Source organism: Solea solea, chromosome 7, assembly GCF_958295425.1.
Source record: "Solea solea chromosome 7, fSolSol10.1, whole genome shotgun sequence".
NCBI lineage: Eukaryota > Metazoa > Chordata > Actinopteri > Pleuronectiformes > Soleidae > Solea > Solea solea.
In genome coordinates, this window is record NC_081140.1 from 2,702,893 (window position 1) to 2,724,332 (window position 21,440).

The 21,440-nt window shown below is 41.8% G+C and overlaps 1 protein-coding gene across 1 annotated transcript; it reads left to right on the forward strand.

Moving 5' to 3' along the window:
- Positions 1–2,438: 2,438 nt before the first annotated feature.
- Positions 2,439–7,111, forward strand: LOC131462863 (extracellular calcium-sensing receptor-like; the record flags this gene model as incomplete). The annotated part of the gene is made up of 9 exons (XM_058634396.1): positions 2,439–2,611; positions 2,904–3,198; positions 3,290–3,376; positions 3,575–3,844; positions 4,089–4,301; positions 4,373–4,648; positions 5,692–5,919; positions 6,005–6,128; positions 6,207–7,111. Coding segments are annotated over 9 exons (2,571 nt in total), but the record flags the coding sequence as incomplete, so codon positions are not given.
- Between the last annotated feature and the right edge of the window lie 14,329 nt (positions 7,112–21,440).

The window sequence follows — 21,440 nt, forward strand, 5'->3', positions numbered from 1 at the left end:
TCACATATCAAGTTTCGGGCCGATTGGTCAATGTTTGGTGAAGTTAAAGGGCACTTCCTGTTTCAGACGATCTACTTCCTGTGTGCAGGTGATGTCTTGCAGATGTGTTCAGGGCGGGCCCATGGTCTCACATATCAAGTTTGGAGCCAATCGGTAAATTTTTGGTCGAGTTACAGGGCACTTCCTGTTTAGCGGCGAAACGCGTAAATCAAAATGGCCGACATGGCGTTGGGGTCAAGTTCGCATTCGTAGACGTGTTCAGGGGCGGGGTCTCGTGTCACGTATGAAGTTTCATGCGGATAGGACAAAGTATGGCGAAGTTATAGCACACGTGTTGTTTCGTGGCGAGACGCCGAAATTCGCCAAAATTCCGATGGCTGCCGTGGCCACGCCCCTTTGAATCTGCGAACGTTTTCTATAACTTTTGATCTTGGATGGGTTTGGAACAATTTGACGCGTTTTGCGCGTTGCTACGATGAACGCCCTCAGACAAGTTCGTTCAGTTACGAAACTTGTAAAACGCCAAGATGGACGCCAAATCCAAGATGGCCGACTTCCTGTTGAGTCGAGGTCATGGTGTCAAAAGGATTTTTTGTTCGGCTTGCGCCGAACAATCACCCCACCAAGTTTCGGGAAATTCGGTAAAACTAAATTTTGCCTGCTCCATAGGCAGTGACCTGTGGGGGCGCTAGTGAGCCATTTTGCATTGGTCTTTCGCAATTCCACTATTTTATCGAATTTTTCGGCAGTTCTGGTGTGCGTGCCAATTTTCGTCCGTTTTCACGCTGGTTCAGGGGGTCAAATTCAAGATCCCGTGGAGAGAAAAATAATAATAATAATAATTCCTAGAATAACAATATGTCCTCGCCCACTGCGTGGGCTCGGACCCTACGCGCGCTAGGTGCGTGCCCGGTCCTCGGTCCTTGCACACTACTGTGTTTGTGCACGGTCCTAGGTCCTTGCACACTGCTTTGTTAGTGCTCGGTCCATGTTGCTCGAATTACAATAGGTCCTCGCACACTGTGTGAGTGCTCGGTCCCTAATAATAATAATAATAATCCTTCCAGTTTCAATAGGTTTCTTGCAACCTTGTTGCTCGAACCCTAATAATAATAATAATAATAATAATAATAATCCTTCCAGTTTCAATAGGGTTCTTGCAACCTTGTTGCTCGAACCCTAATAATAATAATCCTTCCAGTTTCAATAGGGTTCTTGCAACCTTGTTGCTCGAACCCTAATAATAATCTTTTGCATTTCAATAGGGTTCTTGCAACCTTGTTGCTCGAACCCTAAATATATCCTCCCGTCTCCCACAGAGAGTTTCAGCAGCATTTTACACCAATACTGATTCCTCTGAACATAACAGTGTCACCTAGTAACGCAGTACATACACCATGTTACATACACATGAGCTATTCCACCTGCAGCCAATGCACAGTCAGGTCACCATCACAAGGCTGCACAGCTAATGTGGTTGGCCTGAATTAGCATCGGAGGCTAGCAACAGTTAGCGGGGGTTTTGTCACAGTGAACAACCTGAAACACAAACGGCCTCATACCAACAGTGTAAATACTCTTAATATCAATTTATATGGCGCATGTGAACATTTTCCTCACCTGTAACAAAACAAAAAGCCAGTCTTAGCTGTGCACCAGTTCTCTAACGTCCACGTCTAAGCAAAACAGCAGAGTAGCCAACCAATTACTGACATCTACTGGTATAAATAAGTACTGTCCCCCAAGTAAGTGAAGGGTAAAATGGGGCAAATTTCCTTCCAATTACAAAGACAATAACTGTTATTATTAAAATGATCTTAACCAGTAAAATAAGGATGAGGGATTTATGTTATAACTTGAACTAAACAGTAATAATTCTGAAAATATAGGAAGGGGTTAAAGAATACTTCAAGGATACTTCTGTGGAATGTATAAAGTATAATGAATAAAATGAAAATCAACACAAAAAGGCTAAATACAAAGTTGTTTTGTAATTGGAGAAACAAATTAAATATCCAAGTGTTTGATAGAAAAAAGCAGGTAAGTGCAGGTAAAATTTAATTTTGATTTTCAGTAAATGCTGTTATTAATATTCTGTGCTGTGGCTTTTAATTTTTTATTTTTTACAATCAAACATCAAAAGCTGTCATTTACAATACTAAAGCTCAAATAATAATCAATAATAATATCTACAAAGTCATTTAGTACAAATCAGTATCAGTTGGGATTTATTTTGGGCCCTGCCCCTACAGCTTCACTTCCTCCTCTGCACTGATGGGTGGTGTTACAAGATTAATCAACATGGGCAGCTGCAAATTAATAAAATGAGTTGATATTGTGATAAGACTGCACTCAGAAAAGGAGATGAGCCAAAAGTCATGAGGGCATTTTTAGACATCAGCCTCTTCTTCCTAATGTTGTATTTCTGCTTTTCCTCTGCTGTGTCCTCCTCTCTTTATTCCTCCTCTTGTCAGTCAAAGGGACAGTTTCATTTAAATGGGATGCACAAAACTGGAGATGTGATTCTAGGTGGACTGTTTACAGTCAACTTAATTTCAACTGATCCTGACCTGTCATTTACCTCAGAGCCACAAATGTCTGACTGCTATGGGTGAGTCTGTGAGGGAAACAGCACACAGCTGATGAAACCCATGACTATAAGTAAACTGTATGTATGATTCATGTAAAATACTTACTTACTTATGTGTGTGTGTATATATATATATATATATATATATGTATAAATATATACATATATATGTTACATTTGCCTTTACATTTTGTTATTATGTTTGAACGATTTATCTGAATGAATTCATAATATGTAGTTGTGGAACATGAAGCTTTGTATTGTTCCTATTTAATGTATTTTTTTTTCTTAAACACTTGTGTTATTTTGTTAGTTTTGATATTGTAGGATTCAGACTGGCTCAGGCCATGGCATTCACCATTGATGAGATCAACAGAAACCCCAACCTGCTGCCTAATGTGACTCTGGGATACAGTCTGTATGATAACTGCATCCAACTAGGAATTGGATTTCGTGCAGCACTGACCTTAGTCAGTGGTCAAGAAGAGCAAGTTACATTAGAGGAGAACTGTGTAGGAACTCCTCCAGTCCTAGGGATTGTGGGTGAATCTTCTTCTACACGTTCTATTGCCATATCCACAGTCTTAGGTTTGTACAGCGTACCTCTGGTAAGTTTAAATCAATGAAATACATGAACATAACAATCAACGTTAAAATGTTTTTTAGAATGTTGAATTAAAGAAAGTCTGTATTTTGCAGGTGAGTTATTATGCCACATGTTCCTGCCTGAGTGACCGACAAAAGTTTCCATCTTTCTTTAGGACGATCCCAAGTGATGCTTTTCAGGTGAAAATCTATCTACAAAAAGAAAAGAGTGTGTCACCAGTCATGTTATATGTTTCATTGACAGAGTTGTGTGGTGTCAGAAATACAACACTTAAAGACAGTGATTAAACATGAGTCTTTGATTAACCTGTTTAGCAGGATTTCTAGTAAAGATGATTAGAGCCTGTGCACTAATCCCTCTGCTCTGTGTCCACATAGGTGAATGCTATGATTCAGATTCTAAAACACTTTGGTTGGACTTGGGCAGGTCTGCTCATCAATGACAGTGATTATGGATTCCACGCTGCCCGATCCTTTCACTCTGATCTGGGTCCTGCTGGTGGAGGTTGTCTGGCTTACACAGAGATTTTGCCCCGGGGTGATGACCCTGCTGAAGTGAGGAGAATAGTGGATGTGATGAGGAAATCTACAGCTCGAGTGGTGATTGTGTTTGCAAATCATTTCCTCATGATTAACCTCATGAAAGAGGTCAGTCCTGAAAAAAATATCTAGCAAAAACCATTTAACCTTTAAAAAAACAGATTTCATGAATTATTTTCCACATGTCATGCATTAAAGCTGCTGCTAATTTTTAAGAGTAAGATTGTTTACCAAGACAAATTCAAATTTGATTGTAACTCTGGTAGTATTCTAGGTTCAACTGTGGAAACTAGATTATACTTTACTGGTATGAAAGTATGAATTCATATACATATGATAATACAATGTACAGGTGGTGAGGCAGAATGTGACAGGCCTGCAGTGGATTGTCAGTGAAGCCTGGACATCAGCTGATGTGCTCCAGACTCCTCACTTTATGCCGTACCTGGGTGGAACACTGGGCATCGCCATCCACCGAGGAGAAATACCAGGTTTCAGGGACTTCCTGTTACAAATAAGTCCTGATCTACATCACAACAACACTGATGGAAACAGCATGGTGAGCGTTTCACTCTGATTTGGTATTTTTTGGAAAAAAAATATATTGTCATCAATTTAAGATGAACTACATTACAGGTGAATCAGTTTTGGGAACACACATTTCAGTGTAGATTTGCACCCCATCCAGTAGGTTGGGTGGAAGCTGCAGGAGAATTATGCACTGGACAGGAAGTTTTAGAGAATGTGGAGACTGATTTCCTGGATGTTTCAGACCTCAGACCAGAGTATAATGTGTATAAGGCTGTGTACGCTCTGGCGTATGCTCTTGATGACATGCTGCAGTGTGAGCCAGGGAGAGGACCTTTCAGCAACAACACCTGTGCACATTTACAAAGAATGGAGCCATGGCAGGTGAGATATCAGTTTACACTCAACTCTTCATTTCATTAGGCGTGTGAAGTGTTAAGAAATTATAGACCAAATCCGACTTCTGGGATTAGGCAAATTGGACATCCAAATTGACCATCGGTGTGAGTGTGAGAGAGGATGGTTATTTGTCTCTATGTGGCGATGTGATGGACTGGCGACCTGTCCAAGGTGTGACCCCGCCTTTAGCTCTATGTCAGCTGGGACTGGCACCAGAGCCCCAGACGATCCTCATGTGGAGGATAAAGCGGTAGAATATGGATGGATGGATCCTACTTCGGGTATTCTTTATAGACCTTTATAGATATATACATTGAGTGTATAGAAAGTAGGGATGCACCAAAATGAAATTTTTGGCCAAAACATAAAACCATATCATTGTTTTTTTCTGGATCATTTCTCTACATGCAGTTTTATCCCCACATCTAAGTAACGATCTTTATCGAGGATCGAGTACAGTCGCGATGAAGTGCAGAGGATCTAAATAGATCTTAGTAAAATGTGTTGACAGACTGTGCACTTTTCATAGTGTTCACTCTGTGGTCTGTCTCAACCTCTTTGTGTAGAAGATGCTTTAGTGCTGCAATTAATGGAATAACGTCTGCCACAGATGCATCAGATGATCTCTTTAGATAACTGGTCAAAGGAGGCGAGAAGAGAGAGAATGTCCTCCCGTGTGAAGTGAATGTCGGGCAGTTTATAATCTGTGCTGTATGCAGCCAAGTTTTGCTTTTGCGAATAGAAACTTTCCAGCATTTAATAGGTGCTGTTCCACCGTGTACTCACGTCTTGTTATCATTTTATTGGTGTTCTAAACTGATCTTGGACAGACTCTAAGCAGGTATAGACAAGCACGTGCTGGCCACAGTTTTTGCATGTGTTACCACAAACTCCTGTTTTGGTCGTTTTGTTTCGGTATGTATGTTGGCCAAAATGTTTCGATGCATCTCTAATAGAAAGCACTATTATTACAAATAATATACTTTACATGCTTTTTACCCCTTTGTCCCTAATCTGGATTTTCACAGATTATGCATTACTTGGAAAAAGTCAATTTCACAACAACATTTGGTGATCGAGTGTCATTTGATGAAAATGGTGATGCCTTACCTGTATATGACATCATGAACTGGGTGTGGCTCCCTGATGGAAGAACTAAAGTTCAGAGAGTGGGTGAGGTTAAGAGGTCAGCCTTGAAAGGTGAAGAACTCACACTGGATGAAGACAAAATCTTCTGGAACTTTGAATCGAAACAGGTAACGTCTGACTTTCTTAGACAACCATGGATTTGTCTTAATCATTATAGATTAATCTAACAGACACTGATATTTCTCCACACAGCCTCCTCGGTCAGTGTGCAGTGAGAGTTGTCCTCCAGGTACCCGCATGGCCAGAAAGAAGGGGGAACCTGAGTGTTGTTTTGACTGTGTCCCTTGTTCTGACGGAAAGATCAGCAATACAACTGGTAAGGGTAAAGATTTAAACACCACAGTTTAGAGATGTTGTATAAACATGTATCTCATCAATTTCCCTCTTTTCTCAGACTCCATGGAGTGCACCAGTTGTCCAGAAGATTTCTGGTCCAGCCCCCAGCGTGACCACTGTGTTCCTAAGAAAACAGAGTTCCTCTCCTACCATGAGCCTCTGGGTATCTGCTTGACAACCACCTCACTGTTGGGCACATGTATCTGTGTTGTTGTTCTGGGCATCTTCATCCATCATCACAGCACACCTATAGTTCGTGCCAACAATTCAGAACTCAGTTTTCTTCTCTTGGTATCACTTAAGTTCTGTTTCCTCTGCTCTTTGCTCTTCATTGGACGACCCAGATTATGGACTTGTCAACTAAGACATGCAGCATTTGGCATCAGCTTTGTGCTTTGTGTCTCATGTATCCTGGTGAAAACCATGGTGGTTCTGGCTGTGTTCAGGGCCTCCAAACCAGGAGGTGAGTCCAGTCTCAAGTGGTTTGGTGCTGTGCAGCAGAGAGGAACAGTTCTGGTTCTGACTTCTGTTCAAGCAGCAATCTGCACTGCCTGGCTTGTCTCTGCTTCACCAGTGCCTCATAAAAACACCCAGTATCACAGTGACAAGATAGTTTATGAGTGCGAAGTTGGGTCCACAGTTGGTTTTGCAGTTTTACTTGGTTATATTGGTTTACTGGCTGTCCTCAGTTGTTTGTTAGCTTTTCTAGCAAGGAATCTTCCAGACAGTTTCAATGAGGCCAAACTCATCACTTTCAGCATGTTGATCTTCTGTGCAGTGTGGGTGGCCTTTGTCCCTGCTTACATCAGCTCACCAGGCAACTATGCAGATGCAGTGGAGGTATTTGCCATCCTGGCCTCCAGTTTTGGCCTCTTGGTGGCACTGTTTGGACCCAAATGTTACATCATCTTGTTGAGACCAGAGAGCAACACAAAGAAAGCCATCATGGGTACTAAGTCATGAAAACTATATCCAACAATTAATTTGAGGAATTGTTTAAATTTCTGTCAATTACCCCTCCTTAATTTTATACTTTTAACAAAATGTACCCAGCAATGGAAAAATCAGGAGCAATTCTCCCGAGGGGCATTTTGAATTTTTTGCAGAGTCTCAAAGTGTGATTTCTAAGCTTTCCATCAATGTCTAGCAGGTGAAAATCTGAAAATATTTAAAGATGTGGCCATTTGAATGTAGGCACTTCTCAGACTGGTTTAGGGAGAATTTTAGCCCCAAAGATTTACACCTTATGGAGAGCCAAGTGACAGTATCATCACATTTACATAGTTCAACCCCCTCCTGGTCTAAGTTGTAAGTGACATCTGATTTCTGTTAGCATAAAGGACAGAAACTATTACAGTAGTTTGAACAATAGTTATGTATAGCAGGTCTAGGGACCCTGAGGGTCCTATGAAGAGGTCCCAGGGGGGTTCCAAGAGAAAAATAAAATTAAATGTGAATATAAATTAATTGGAAAAATTAATTTATTATAAATAAATTATAAATGGGCCATTCTACCGAATTCGTGCAAATTGCTGTCCCACATTAAAAAAACAATTTAACAAAACAATTAAGAATTTAGACCTTCAATATTTACTAAGATTATGTTATGATCTAGTTAAACACAAGACTGTAACTAGATAGTAATTAAGCTAAATATATACAAAATCATCATTTATGCTACCTTCCTAGGTACTGGGAAGTAGTTGTCCCAATCTCTAAGCCTTAAATTTCAGTCAGTCAGTCATCATCTACCGATTTATCCTCCACCAGAGGGTCGCGGGGGGTGCTGTGCCAATCTCAGCTACATCGGGCGATTGGCGGGGTACACCCTGGACAGTTCGCCAGTCCATCGCAGGGCCTCACACAGATAGAGACAAACAACCATTCACTCTCACACTCACTCCTATGGTCAATTTAGAGTGTTCAATTTACCTATCCCCACATTGCATGTTTTTGGACTGTGGGAGGAAGCCGGAGAACCCGGAGAGAACCCACGCACACACGGGGAGAACATGCAAACTCCAGGCAGAAAGGCCCTTGTTCCAACCGGGGCTCGAACCCGGGTCTTCTCGCTGCAAGGCGAGAGTGCTAAGCACTATGGCCCGCCATAAATTTCAATCCATGAAAATAATACTTAAAAGAATTTTGTCATTTTTTCCAATGGTGTATTTTAAAATATATATTTGGTTTATTTTAAACAGAATGTAAAACATTTAGATTCATTTTGAAGTTTTTTTTTAAATTACAAAACATGCTTTAAAAAATGCTGTCCCACACTTTCATGTCACAACCGTAACACGAGTTGTTTTACCACATGGGTGGAGCCTGGTTTTAGTCACACCCCAGAATTTCTGACCAAGAAGTGACACTGCATCCCTGTCCCTCATGGCTGCATGCTGAGTGATTACCTCTCATCATTTTTAAGTAAATGGGTTCCAAAGTCTGAAAATCAGTAAGTTACATTAATAATTGTCACAACCGTACACATAATACCTGCAAGTAAATACACTTTTGGGGGCTCAAAACAAAATATTATGTTTTGTTGTGTGTACAACTGTTCAAACATCTGTTCCTAGCCATTTACTTGTTAGCATGTTTGAGTTATGCTAGGAATTAGCTAAAAATGTCACAACCGTGACAGTCACAACCGTAACAAATTGTAACGTTACGGTTGTGACATAATCATTATGGTAGTGACAACATGTAATGTTCCACATATTTAAGGACATTTTTCATCATTATATTATATTATAATAATAATAATAATAATAATAATAATGTTATTATATTTGATTTGTAAAGCACATTTCCTTCTTAAGAATCTCACAGTGCTAAATAATGTATGATATGATAAGGAAAGAAGGAAAGAGAACGAAACAAGAAACGAAAGAAAGGAGAAAAGATCAAATCTATCAGTGATTTATCTGACAGGGAGCAAAGGAAGGTCAGAAGATCATGGCGAAAAAGACAGCAACATCACAGGCTATTGGTGAAAAGTCAAAGAGAGATGGAGAGATTGTGCACAACTTCCACGCCACCTCCCACACCCTCTGCCACGCCTTCTGCCACGCCTTCTCCCATGCCGCCTCACCTTCCACGCACTTCTAGTGACTGTTACTCCTCGCACTTCTAGTGAGACTGTTACTCCACGCACTTCTAGTGAGACTAATAAGAGACGTTCTGGAATGCGTGACCACAGAAAAATAAACTTGAATGGAAGAAAGAAAAATATAGAAAACGGTGCCATAGATTGTGCGTGAGGGCAGAGAAGTCAAAATGTTCCCCAAGAACAAAAACTCAGAAGGAAGTATGGAAGCACAGAGTTCCTGTGCATATCAGAAAGACCCTTCTTTTTCATAACACACTCATGCACAATTTGCAGAAAAAAATACAAGTCTGCCAATTATAAAGAGAAACATGGATTAAGAAGCGCACTGACAAGCAGGTTGCTCAGAAAATACAATCTTGTTTCTATGCTCAGAGAAACACTAGGCAGCTCCCACAGGCAGCTCTCAACACGACTGCAGACAACCCACATCTAAAGTTCACCTATCAGAGACATAACATTTGTGTTTGTAAAATTCACATTGAAAGGCAGGTTATGAGTTAATATTAAGCAATAAGGTTGAGGGGATATAATACAACCTTGCAAACAAAATAGTGTGGTCACGACCAAAACAGTGCAGTCACTACCGTAACAGTGTGGTCACTACAGTAACAGTGTGGTCACTACCGTAACACTGAATGTTTTGTAAAATAAAATAAGAATTGAGTCATTAAATAACATTTTATGATAACTATTGGTTGAATGTACATTCAATGTAATAACTAATGAACTCTGAGATCTCTATGATCAGTGTAATTCATTTTACAAAAAAGATTGCATTTAAATTTTGATGAGTCTTAGAAAATAAACTTTGAAATTTGTTTAAAAAATAATTTTAATTGATTTAGTTGTAAAACCCTTCATAATAAATTACTAAAATTATTCTTTAGAGGGTGTACGGACACACAATATTAACAGATTAATATAATGGTTTTTATTGCGGTGTGTTGCTGTGTTACGGTAGTGACACATTTCAGGAGCGGAAAAACATTTCAAGAACAGGCAGACATTAATATATGAAATTTGACTGCGCCTTTACTATATATGTACCATATAAATATGGTAGAATATATGTATGGACAAGGTTTTTGGAAAAAAACAACTTTTGAAAATGTGTTTCCAACTCTGGACTTTGCACGAATTCGGTAGAATGGCCCAAATATGAAAAACAAGAAAGGTAATATTCTGAAGAGTAAGAAGGTGCAAAGATAGATACATATTTCTAATATCGAATAAAATATAATAAATTTAAGTGGCTCTGTGATGTAGTGTGGATGGATCTGTCTGTTACTCAATGAGATTCAATTCAATTCAATTCAATTTTATTTGTATAGCGCCAAATCATAACATACATTATCTCAAGGCACTGTACATAGACAACATCAAGGAGAGCAGAGAACCCCAACAGTTCACACAATGAGCAAGCACTAGGCATCAGTGGAGAGAAAAAACTCCCTCTTAACAGGAAGAAATCTCTGACAGAACCAGGCTCAGAGATGTGCAGTCATCTGCCTCGACCGGTTGGGGTGAAAGGAAAAATGGGGGACAGCGGAGAGGTGGGGCACAGAAAGGGGGGGAGAGAAAGGACAAGAGGGAGATGAGGTAGAGACAGAAGAGAGAGAGAGACCAGTAGCAGATACACAACAACTGTATCAGGTAACAAGTTTATACAGTTAATGATATCGACTTTTTAATTATAGCACAATAATAATGGTGATGATGTGGGTAGCCTCGAAAACTGGATCTTGGTCCCGCAACCTGCATGATGAGAATACAGAGAGAGAGAGAGAGGGAAGGAAGGAAAGACACAAACTAGGGAGAGAAAGAGACAAGGTTAATGACATATAAAAAGTCATAATCATATCCTGAGTGTGAGAGAGTGAATGTGTGTGCACCACAGGAAAATCCCCCAGCAGTCTAGTTCAATAGCAGCATAACTAAGAGATGGTCCATCTTTCCCTGAACCAGCTCTAACTATAAGCTTTATCAAAAAGGAAAGTTTTAAGTTTAACTTTAAATACAGAGAGAGTGTCCGCCTCCCGAACTATCATTGGGAGCTGGTTCCACAGGAGAGGAGGAGCCCGGTAACTAAAGGCTCTGCCTCCCATTCTACTCTTACAGTCTCTGGGAACCTCAAGTAAACCTGTATTTTGTGACCTAAGTGGTCTGTTAGGGTGATAAGTTAAGACTAGGTCTTTCAGGTATGAAGGGGCCTGACCATTAAGTGCTTTGTATGTGAGGAGGAGGATTTTAAATTTAATTCTAAACTGTACGGGGAGCCAGTGTAGAGAAGCTAACACTGGAGTTATGTGTTCGCTCTTTCTAGTTCCTGTCAGAACTCATGCTGCATCATTTTGGATTAACTGAAGGGTTCTAACAGACTTGTTGGAAAATCCTGATAAAAAGGAGTTACAGTAATCTAATCTAGATTTAACAAAAGCATGAACTAGTTTTTCAGCATCCTGTAAAGACAGAATGTTTCTGATTTTCATAATGTTCCACAGGTGGAAGAAGGCTGTTCTGGAAATTAGTTTTATGTGTGAATCAAATGACATTTCCTGGTCAAAAGTAACTCCGAGGTTCCTCACAGTGGAACTGGAAGCCAGGGTGATGTCATCTAAAGTGACAAAGTGATCAGAAAGTTTTTCTCTGGGCCGAGTATAAAAGTTTAAAAGTAGAAAGGTCATCCAGGACTTAATGTCTCTGAGATATTCCTGGAGTTGAACAACCTGATTTATTTCATCCGGCCTCATTGATAAATATAGCTGTGTGTCATCTGCATAACAATGAAAGTGTATGTTGTGCTTCCTAATAATGTTCCCTAGAGGAAGCATATATAAGGTAAAAAGTATAGGCCCAAGCACTGAGCCTTGTGGAACTCCACAATTAACTTTAGTTTGTAGTGAGGCTTTATCATTAACATGAACAAACTGAAATCTATCAGATAAGTATGATTTAAACCAGCAGAGGGCAGCACCTGTGATACCAAGAGTCTGCTCCAATCTCTGCAGTAGAATATTATGATCAATGGTGTCAAATGCAGCACTAAGATCTAACAGGACAAGTAAAGAAACTAGACCATTATCTGAAGCCAAGAGAAGATCATTAGTAACTTTAACTAGTGCTGTTTCTGTGCTATGGTTTAATCTAAAACCTGACTGAAAATCTTCAAACAGGCCATTAATGCGCAAATATTCACATAATTGATTGGCAGATTAGATTAGATATAGGTCGGTAGTTAGCTAAAATATCTGGGTCAAGGGTCGCTTTTTTGAGAAGGGGTTTAATAACTGCTATTTTAAACGTCTGGGGCACATATCCAGTTAATAAGGATAGATTAATTTGAGTTAATATAGAGCTGTTATTTAAAGGAAACACATCTTTAAACAGTTTGGTGGGGATAGGATCTAACTGACAGGTTGATGGCTTAGATGATGAAACTAATGATGTTAACTCAGGGAGATCTATAGGGGAGAAACTGTCTAACTGTGCACCTGGTGCTTCTAAAGCTCTTGTGCTAAAAGATGAGTCAGTCCCAATATGAGGGAGGAGATGATCAATCTTTTCTCTAATTGATGTTATTTTATTCACAAAAAAGTTCATAAAGTCATCACTGCTCAGTGTTAAAGGAATAGATGGTTCAGTGGAGCTGTGGCTCTGTGTCAGCCTGGCTACAGTGCTGAAAAGAAACCTATGATTATTCTTATTTTCTTCAATTAAAGAAGAATAATAGGCAACTCTAGCTTTGTGTAGGGCTTTTTAGTAAGCTACAGAACCATCTTTCCAGGCTATATAAAATTCCTCTAGGTTATTGGAACGCCATTTTCTTTCTAATCTACGTAACGTCTGTTTAAGAGCACGAGTATTGGAGTTAAACCATGGTGCTCGTCTCATCTGATTCACCACCTTCTTGATGATGTGCTAACTCTGAGTTAGTTGCTAAATCATTAGCATCAGAAGTCAATACTTCATACACAAAGCTGTGTCATTCACACATTATCCAAGCACATCAGGTTAGTTTGTTATTCATATTATTAGCAGATGCTCTATATAGCTAGTTAATAACAATGTAAACCACATAATGTCCTGAAACGCACAGTGGATTATTAAAAGATAGCATCTAGCACGAAAAAACATTTTTTTAATCCCTGTATGTGACTTCGAATGAACACTAACGTAATTTAGATTAACAACGTTAATGAAAACTCACCCCATAAGAAGATAGAAGGTTAATAAGAGGTTTGAGGTAGTTTTGTAACGGTTATAAGAAATTGGGTATAACAAATATATAATTGGAAATGTGAGCTAAAACAATACTTAAACAATTAAGTTAAAACAGTGAATTATTACCAAGGTAAAGAAAGCTAGAAGTCATTGCTTCATAAGGACATAATAAAAGATGATTCATTATAATTTGCAGATTGAGATCATCAGTGATCCATTGCTCTAGCCTGCCAGCTAAGATAATTATCAGATAGATAAACTGGGGTTAAAATGTGTTCTATAATGTTTTGGAGAATGCACTGTGTGATATTTATGTGTTTCCTTTTGTTTCTGTAAGTTTTGGAAACTAATATGGTTAAATGCAGATCGGTTTTCGATTATCGATGTCTGGTTCAGCCTGTGTGGGGGAGCGTGTGGCTTCTGCTCGTCCATTGTAATAGTGGATTGATCAGAGTCACATCGTGTGCGTGTCTTTTCTTTCTATCACCCCCTTTTACAGGTAAGAACAGGTTTAAGCATGGTTAATAATGTATTTGCATTTTAAATGTTATACAAACCTGCGGAGTAGATATTAGTTGTTTTAATATGTTTGATGTTGGAATTAAGTTGCAGTGGAAGTGAACTTCTATTTAGCATAGCCTGTTGCTAGCAGCACTATTGTGGTGAACAGGTGCAGTTCATTTATTATTTTAATAATGTCCAGTGTGTAATTGAGGTTGTATTATTTGCTTTAAGACATTCTGTCGTATTTTTGATGACATAATTTAACATTTGAGTCTACCTATTTTCCTGTTTTTATTAAAAAAGTCATTTTGAGAATTTCTTCCGGAGTAAAATGTTATAGACATCATCTGCCAATCTCAGCTAATATAGGGTAAAAGGTGGGGTCACACCCTGGACAGTTATATTTTGATAAAATAATTTGATTTGACATATGTGACCCACCACGACAAAACCAGCAACATGTTGGCCCAGCGCAAACCTCCAGAGATGATACACAAACGGATGGATTATTTAGCGGCCGAAAGAGAGTGGCAGGACATGAGAATAACTGGACACCTTGAGGTGAACAGACATAGTAGTTACTTGTAAAATGACGACATGATGTCATGGATGAAAAGAAAGCCCTCCAAACCTCTTATTAACCTTCTATCTTCTTATTGGGTGAGTTTTCATCAACGTTGTTAATCTACATTATGTTAGCATTCATTCAAAGTCACATACAGGGATTAAAAAAAAAAATTCATGCTGGACGCTGTCTTTTAATAATCCACTGTGCGTTTCAGAACATTATGTGGTTACATTGTTATTAGCTAGCTCAGTATTGTTGTTTAAAAATGCAAATGTTACGCACATCCAAACTTGTGTTCCATCAGATGATCGTATTATAAACTGTAACGGGATCATGTGAGCATCTGCTATTAATATGAATAACAAACCAACCTGATGTGCAGGGCTGCTGCTAAGCTTCTGGGGACCCTAAGCATATGGGTCAGAGGTATAGGGAGCGGCGGCTCTGCTGATGTGCTTGAATAATGTGTGAATGACACAGCTTTGTGTATGAAGTATTGACTGTGATGCTAATGATTTAGCAACTCTTTGAGCACATCATCATCATTCAGCTCATTCAGTGCCTGCAGTGTCTTGTATGGAATTATAAACCCTTAATAGCACAGATGAGTGTACCAGTATTGCCACCCCTCTGGCATGGGAGGAGAATGAGGAAAATATGACTTGACCTTGCCATCTTCTTTTTAATGGAGTATATTCACTGGAAAGTAAATGGGTTTCTTGAATAAAAGCTATCTGTGTTTTAAGATGCTTCAACCGAGAGATTACTTGTTTTAATTTCACCAATAGAATAGAATATAATAGAAATACTTTATTCATCCCCAAGGGGAAATTGTTTCAACATAGCAGCAATACAAACAAATAGTATAAACACAAAATGTAATGTGAACATAAAATGTGCAACAGTGGGGAAAAAAACAGTGCAATAATAAAGGAATGGCATAAAGGAGTGCAATGGAAAGAAAATGTGCATTGTGCAAATTAGCAGGTTTTTGTTTTTTTCTCATTTTTTTGTTTTCTCATCCCCTTCCTGTACACAGCACTGGTGTTAGCCTTCCAATCCAGTCTGTTGTTCAGCCTCACACCAAGGAATTTGTATTCCTCCACCATGTCAATGTCCTCCCCCAGTACCCTCAAAGGTTGTGGAGCTGTCCTCTTCCTCCTGAAGTCCACCACCATCTCCTTGGTCTTGGTCACATTCAGAATCAGGTGGTTCTCACTGGCCCACTTCACAGTCAGCTACCACTGTCCTGTACTCCCCCTCCTGTCCATCCCTTATACACCCCACCACCGCAGAATCATCGGAGAACTTCTGCAAGTGGCATGACACAGAGTCATATTTAAAGTCTGAGGTGTATATGGTGAACAGGAAGGGAGACAGCACAGTTCCCTGTGGGGCTCCTACATCACTAACCACCACATCAGACAAACCACAACCCAGTCGGACAAACTGTGGTCTGCCTGTCAGGTAGTCAGTGATCCAGGAGATGGTGGGCGTGTCCACCCCCACCACCCGCAACTTCTCTCCCAGTAACAGTGGCTGGATGGTGTTGAAAGCACTGGAGAAATCAAAGAAAGTGATTCTCACAGTGCCTCCAGCACCATCCAGGTGAGACTGAGCTCGATGCAGCAGATAGATGAGGGCGTCATCCACCCCCAGGTTGGGCTGATAAGCAAATTGAAGCGGGTCCAGTGAGGACTTTACCTGCGGTCTGAGGTGGGCCAAGACCATCCGCTCCAGCACCTTCATCACATGGGACGTCAGAGCCACTGGGCGGTAGTCCCTGGGTTCACAAGATGCTGATGACTTTGTCTTGGGGACAGCAACCAGGCATGATGTCTTCCACAGCGCTGGGACCATCCCCTGTTGGAGGCTCAGGTTGTAGAGGTGCTGCAGGATCACAGCCAGCTGGGTAGCACAAGCCCTCAGTAGCCTGGGGCTAAGACCGTCCAGGTCTGCAGCCTTGTTCTGCTGCAGTCTCTCCAGCTGTCTTCTGACCTGGGTGGTTGTCACAGAGAGGGGGGGGCAGAAGGTAGTGGGGGAGAGGTGGAGAGGTGGGGGGGAGGTGATACAGTGTCCAGGCGGTTCTCCAGGGGGGGCAGAGGGGGGAGGGAGGGAGATGTGATGTGTGGGGGAAGCAGCAGGGGGCTCAGTTGAAGACTGTGAGCTGAACCTGTTGAAGAAGAGGTTCAGCTGATTAGCCCTCTCGACAGAGCCCTCTGAGGGTTTCTCCTTCACGTTGAATCCAGTGATGGTCTTCATTCCGGACCACACCTCCTTCATGTCATTCTGCTGGAGTTTGGACTCCAGCTTCCTCCTGTAGGTGTCTTTACTCTGCCTCAGCTTCTCCTTAAGGTCACGCTGTACCTTCCTCAGCTCCTCCTGGTCCCCATGTCTGAAGGCCTCTTTCTTATTGTTGAGGAGAGTCTTCAGATCTCTGGTAATCCAAGGTTTGTTGTTGGGAAAGCAATGGACAGTCCGGGCAGGGAGAACCGTGTGTTCACAGAACCTGATGTAATCTGTGATGCAGTCTGTCATGGAGTTGATGTCCTCCCCATGTGGCAAGCAGAGCGCATTCCAATCTGTAGACTCAAAGCAGTCCTGCAGAGCCATGTCAGCCTCCTGTGTACTCCTTCTCACTGAGCGGGTGGCAACAGGAAGTCTCTTCACTACAGGGACATACCTGGGAGTCAGCTGGACCAAGTTGTGATCAGACAAGCCAAGGGGGGGGGAAGGGCAGTGGCTTTGTATGCATCCCTAGCATTTGCATACAAAAGGCCAATTGTTTTATTGTCTCTGGTGGTGCAGTCGACATATTAGTGGAAGGTTGGTAAAGCAGAGTCCAGGTTGGTGTGGTTAAAGTCCCCAGTGATGGTGATAAGTGCAGTGGGATGCTGTGTCTGTAATCTGGACACAGCAGAGTGGACACCGTCTACTGCTGCTGCTGCATCAGCTGAGGGAGGGATGTAGACAGCCACAACGATCACGGAGGTGTATTCCCTGGGGAGGTAGTATGGGCGCATTCCCACAGCCAAATGTTCGATGTCCGGGCTACACAGACGCTCCTTCTCACAAACATGTCCGGGGTGACACCACTTCTCATTCACATATACAGCAACGCCACCCCCTTTCTTCTTGTCGCTCAGCGCAGCATCTCTGTCCGCCCGCACAGTCTTAAAGCCCAGTACTGCCACGCTGTGCTCGGTGAAGTGTGAGTGCAGCCCTGTCTCGGTGAAACACATGAGGCTGCTCTCCCTGATCACCCAGCTGGTCCTCACAAGCACGCAGAGCTTGTCCATTTTGTTCCCCAGAGATCTCACATTCCCCGTAATTATTGCAGGTATGACTGGTTTGTACCTCCTCGCTTTGGCTCTCACTTTGGCTCCGGCTCTGCAGCCCCGATGCTTCTGCTTCAGTTCCTTCGGAAGTTCGGACCATGTTGTGATCAGGAGTGCCGGCTCCCTCAGCGCGATCAGCTGGTCGCGTGTGTGAACAATGCCACCGCTGCGCTGTGCGTCCGTCTCGCCACCAAAAAGTAAAAAAAAGTAACAGAAGAGCCACAGAAACCGCACAAAATTAGCGGAGTACATGGCGCAACTGTTCCGAAAAGAAACACTAATACACGGAGGGAGCTGCTGTGTCAACCTGCCGCACGGCGCCTAGTACCAAGACCTCTACTGTAATGTTCCATGAAATTATATTTATTTAAGTATGGTCGCACATGATGAAAACAGTAAACTAAGCTTATATAACCACTTTATTAAACATGCCTTATAATAAAGTAAAAGGTGTTCCTTTGGAACAAACAAATACAACAGGAAATAACAAGGGCCTCTCACAAAGGAGGCAACAATAACAAGTAAGCCTACATAAGTAACCAAGTGCTTCAATATCTAAAACGGTAAGAACACACAACCATCTACAGCAACTATTAAAAAACACAGTAAAATGTGCTCATTAACCTTGCACCCAGTCTCAACGCATGCAGTGTGGAAGGAAGAACCTAAAGCCCCCCGTGCACCGGCACCACGTTCACTGGCCACTGTTTGGGAAAAAGAGGGAGACAACGGTTAAGATTTGGCCTACTGCCCAAACTAAATGGACAGCCAGTACCCAGAAGGTGACATTAACCAGCAGTCATGAACAGCCACATAGCCAATATTGCCCAATCAAACATAGCACCACTTAAGAAATCAGAATATGCACAATAAAGCAAGATAACAAAACAAACTAAACAAAAGAATAACAATGATGATGATAATAATAATAATAATAATAATAATACGAATAATACTCAGGCAAAACAGCAATGGCAGACTCCTTCAAATATACACACACACACAATTAGCACCACACAAGCCATGATAGACACATAATTTATGCAATTTTCTGTACCATTGTTATATGTAAATGCCTCATACCTGCAGTACGGCACATACAGGCATACACACAACCCGTGGTCTTCCGACACAGCAGAAATCTACAACAGAGTTAGTGTTAAGATAAAGACATTCAACAACAAATCAGTGAAACAATAATAGCTTAAAATACCGTGATCACTGCTAGTGCTGTGTGCCCATACTGCGATCAAAACGCCAGAAAGGAGATACCTGGCGACTGTTAAGGAAAATAAAATCCATTAACTTAGCCAGTTTGCGACCATCAAACTGACAAACACCGGCTCACTCACCTCGCCAGGATTCCCGTCTACTACCCGCAACTGGATAATAAATTGAATGGACAGCAAACCTACGAGCCGCTACTTCCTGGTTTTTATCCTATCGCCTAATCACGAAATTCAATGCAGCTGTATGCAGCCAGCGCCTTGCGCTGTCTTGACCCGATCCCCCTGGCGGACCAACACCTGCCGGGCGGGGCGTGGGCAGAGGGCGTGGGCAGAGGGCACCGAAAGACAGGGGGCTCATAACCATACACACATTTGAATGGTGTCATACCCGTGGCTGAGGTGGGCAATGAATTGTGTGCGTATTCTACCCAGACCAGGTGTTTCCTCCAGGATGAGGGGTTCTGCGAAACGAGGCATCGGAGGCCGGTCTCCAGCTGTTGGTTGAGGTGCTCCGTCTGGCCGTTAGCCTCCGGATGGTATCCGGAGGTCAGGCTGGCTGTGGCTCCAATGAGCCGGCAAAACTCCCTCCAGAACCGGGATACGAACTGGGGACCCCAGTCTGAAACGATGTCCTTGGGGAATCCATGAATCCTGAAGACGTGGTTAGTCATGATTTCAGCAGTTTCTTTGGCTGTAGGTAGTTTTGGCAAGGCTATGAATCTGACCATTTTGGAAAATCTATCCACCACCGTGAGGACGGTGGTGTTACCTTGGGAGACCGGGAGCCCCGTGACGAAGTCCATTGATATTTCTGCGCACGGTCTGGAGGGGATGGGGAGCGGTTGCAGTAGGCCCATGCGCGACCGAGGACTTATTCCTGGCGCAGACAGGACAGGCCTCGACGTACTCCTTGACGTCCGGTTCCATGACTGGCCACCAGAACCTCCGGGTGATGGCAAATATAGTCCGTCGAACCCCTGGGTGGGGGTAAGCAGCGAGGTGCGGGCCCAATGTATCACCATCTGCACTCTTCCAGGGGCTACAATCAAGCCCAGGAAGGAGATGATGTCGGCATGGAACTGACTCTTTTCAGCCTTGACATAGAGCTTGTTCTCTAATAGTCTCTTAAGAACTTTAGTTACATGTTCTCTGTGGGTGTCTAGGTCGGGGGAGTAGATTAGAATATCATCTAAATAAACATAAACAAAATGGTCGAGGAAGTCCCTAAGGACGTCGTTTATCATGGCTTGAAAAACAGCGGGGGCATTAGTGAGTCCGAAGGGCATGACTAAATATTCATAGTGTCCTACGGGGGTGTTAAAACCCGTCTTCCACTCGTCCCCCTCCCTGATTCTGACTAGGTGGTAGGCGTTACGCAAGTCCAGTTTAGTAAAAACCTTGGCCTGCTGTAGCTGATCAAATACAGAGGACATGAGGGGCAGGAGATAGCGGTTCTTGATGGTGATAGCGTTCAGAGGGCAGTAATCTATACAGGGTAATAAAGTATTTCCTTATTTTGAGACCATCTCTTACCCCTGTGGTATTGTTGAACCTGTGTGTCTTATTAATAAAGATTAAGTGTTAGAAGTTTAGAATTTCCTGCTGGTGAGACTACCGCAGGTGGCATTGTCGCAACACCTCCTCGCTCACAACTGATTCCTCTGAATATAACAGTGTCACCTAGTAATGCAGCACATACACCATGTTACATACACATGAGCTATTCCACCTGCAGCCACTGCACAGTCAGGTTACCAGTATTGTTACGAGGCTGCACTGCTAATGAGGTTGGCCTGAATTAGCTGATTTAGCATCGGAGGCTAGCAACAGTAAGCGGGGGGTTTTGTCACAGTGAACAACCTGAAACACAAACGGCCTCATACCAACAGTGTGAATACTCTTAATATAACTTTATATGGTGCGTGTGAACCTTTTCCTCACCTGTAACAAAACAAAAAGCCAGTCTTAGCTGTGCACTGGGTTCTCTGGCGTCAACGTCTAAGTTCTTCCTTTTCACAGGAGTATAGCGCCAAACAGCAAAGTAGCCAACCAATTACTGACATCTACTGGTAGAAATAAGTACTGTCCCCCAAGTAAGTGAGGGGCAAAATGGGGCAAATTTTCCTCCAATTACAAGGACAAAATTGTTATTATTAAAATGATGTTAAACATGAACTAAACAGTAATAATTCTGAAAATATAGGAAGGGATTAAAGTTTACTTCAAGTTTACTTGTGTAAAATGTATAAAGTATAATGAATAAAATGAAAATTAACACAAAAAGACTAAATACAAAGTTGTTTTGTAATTGGAGAAACAAATT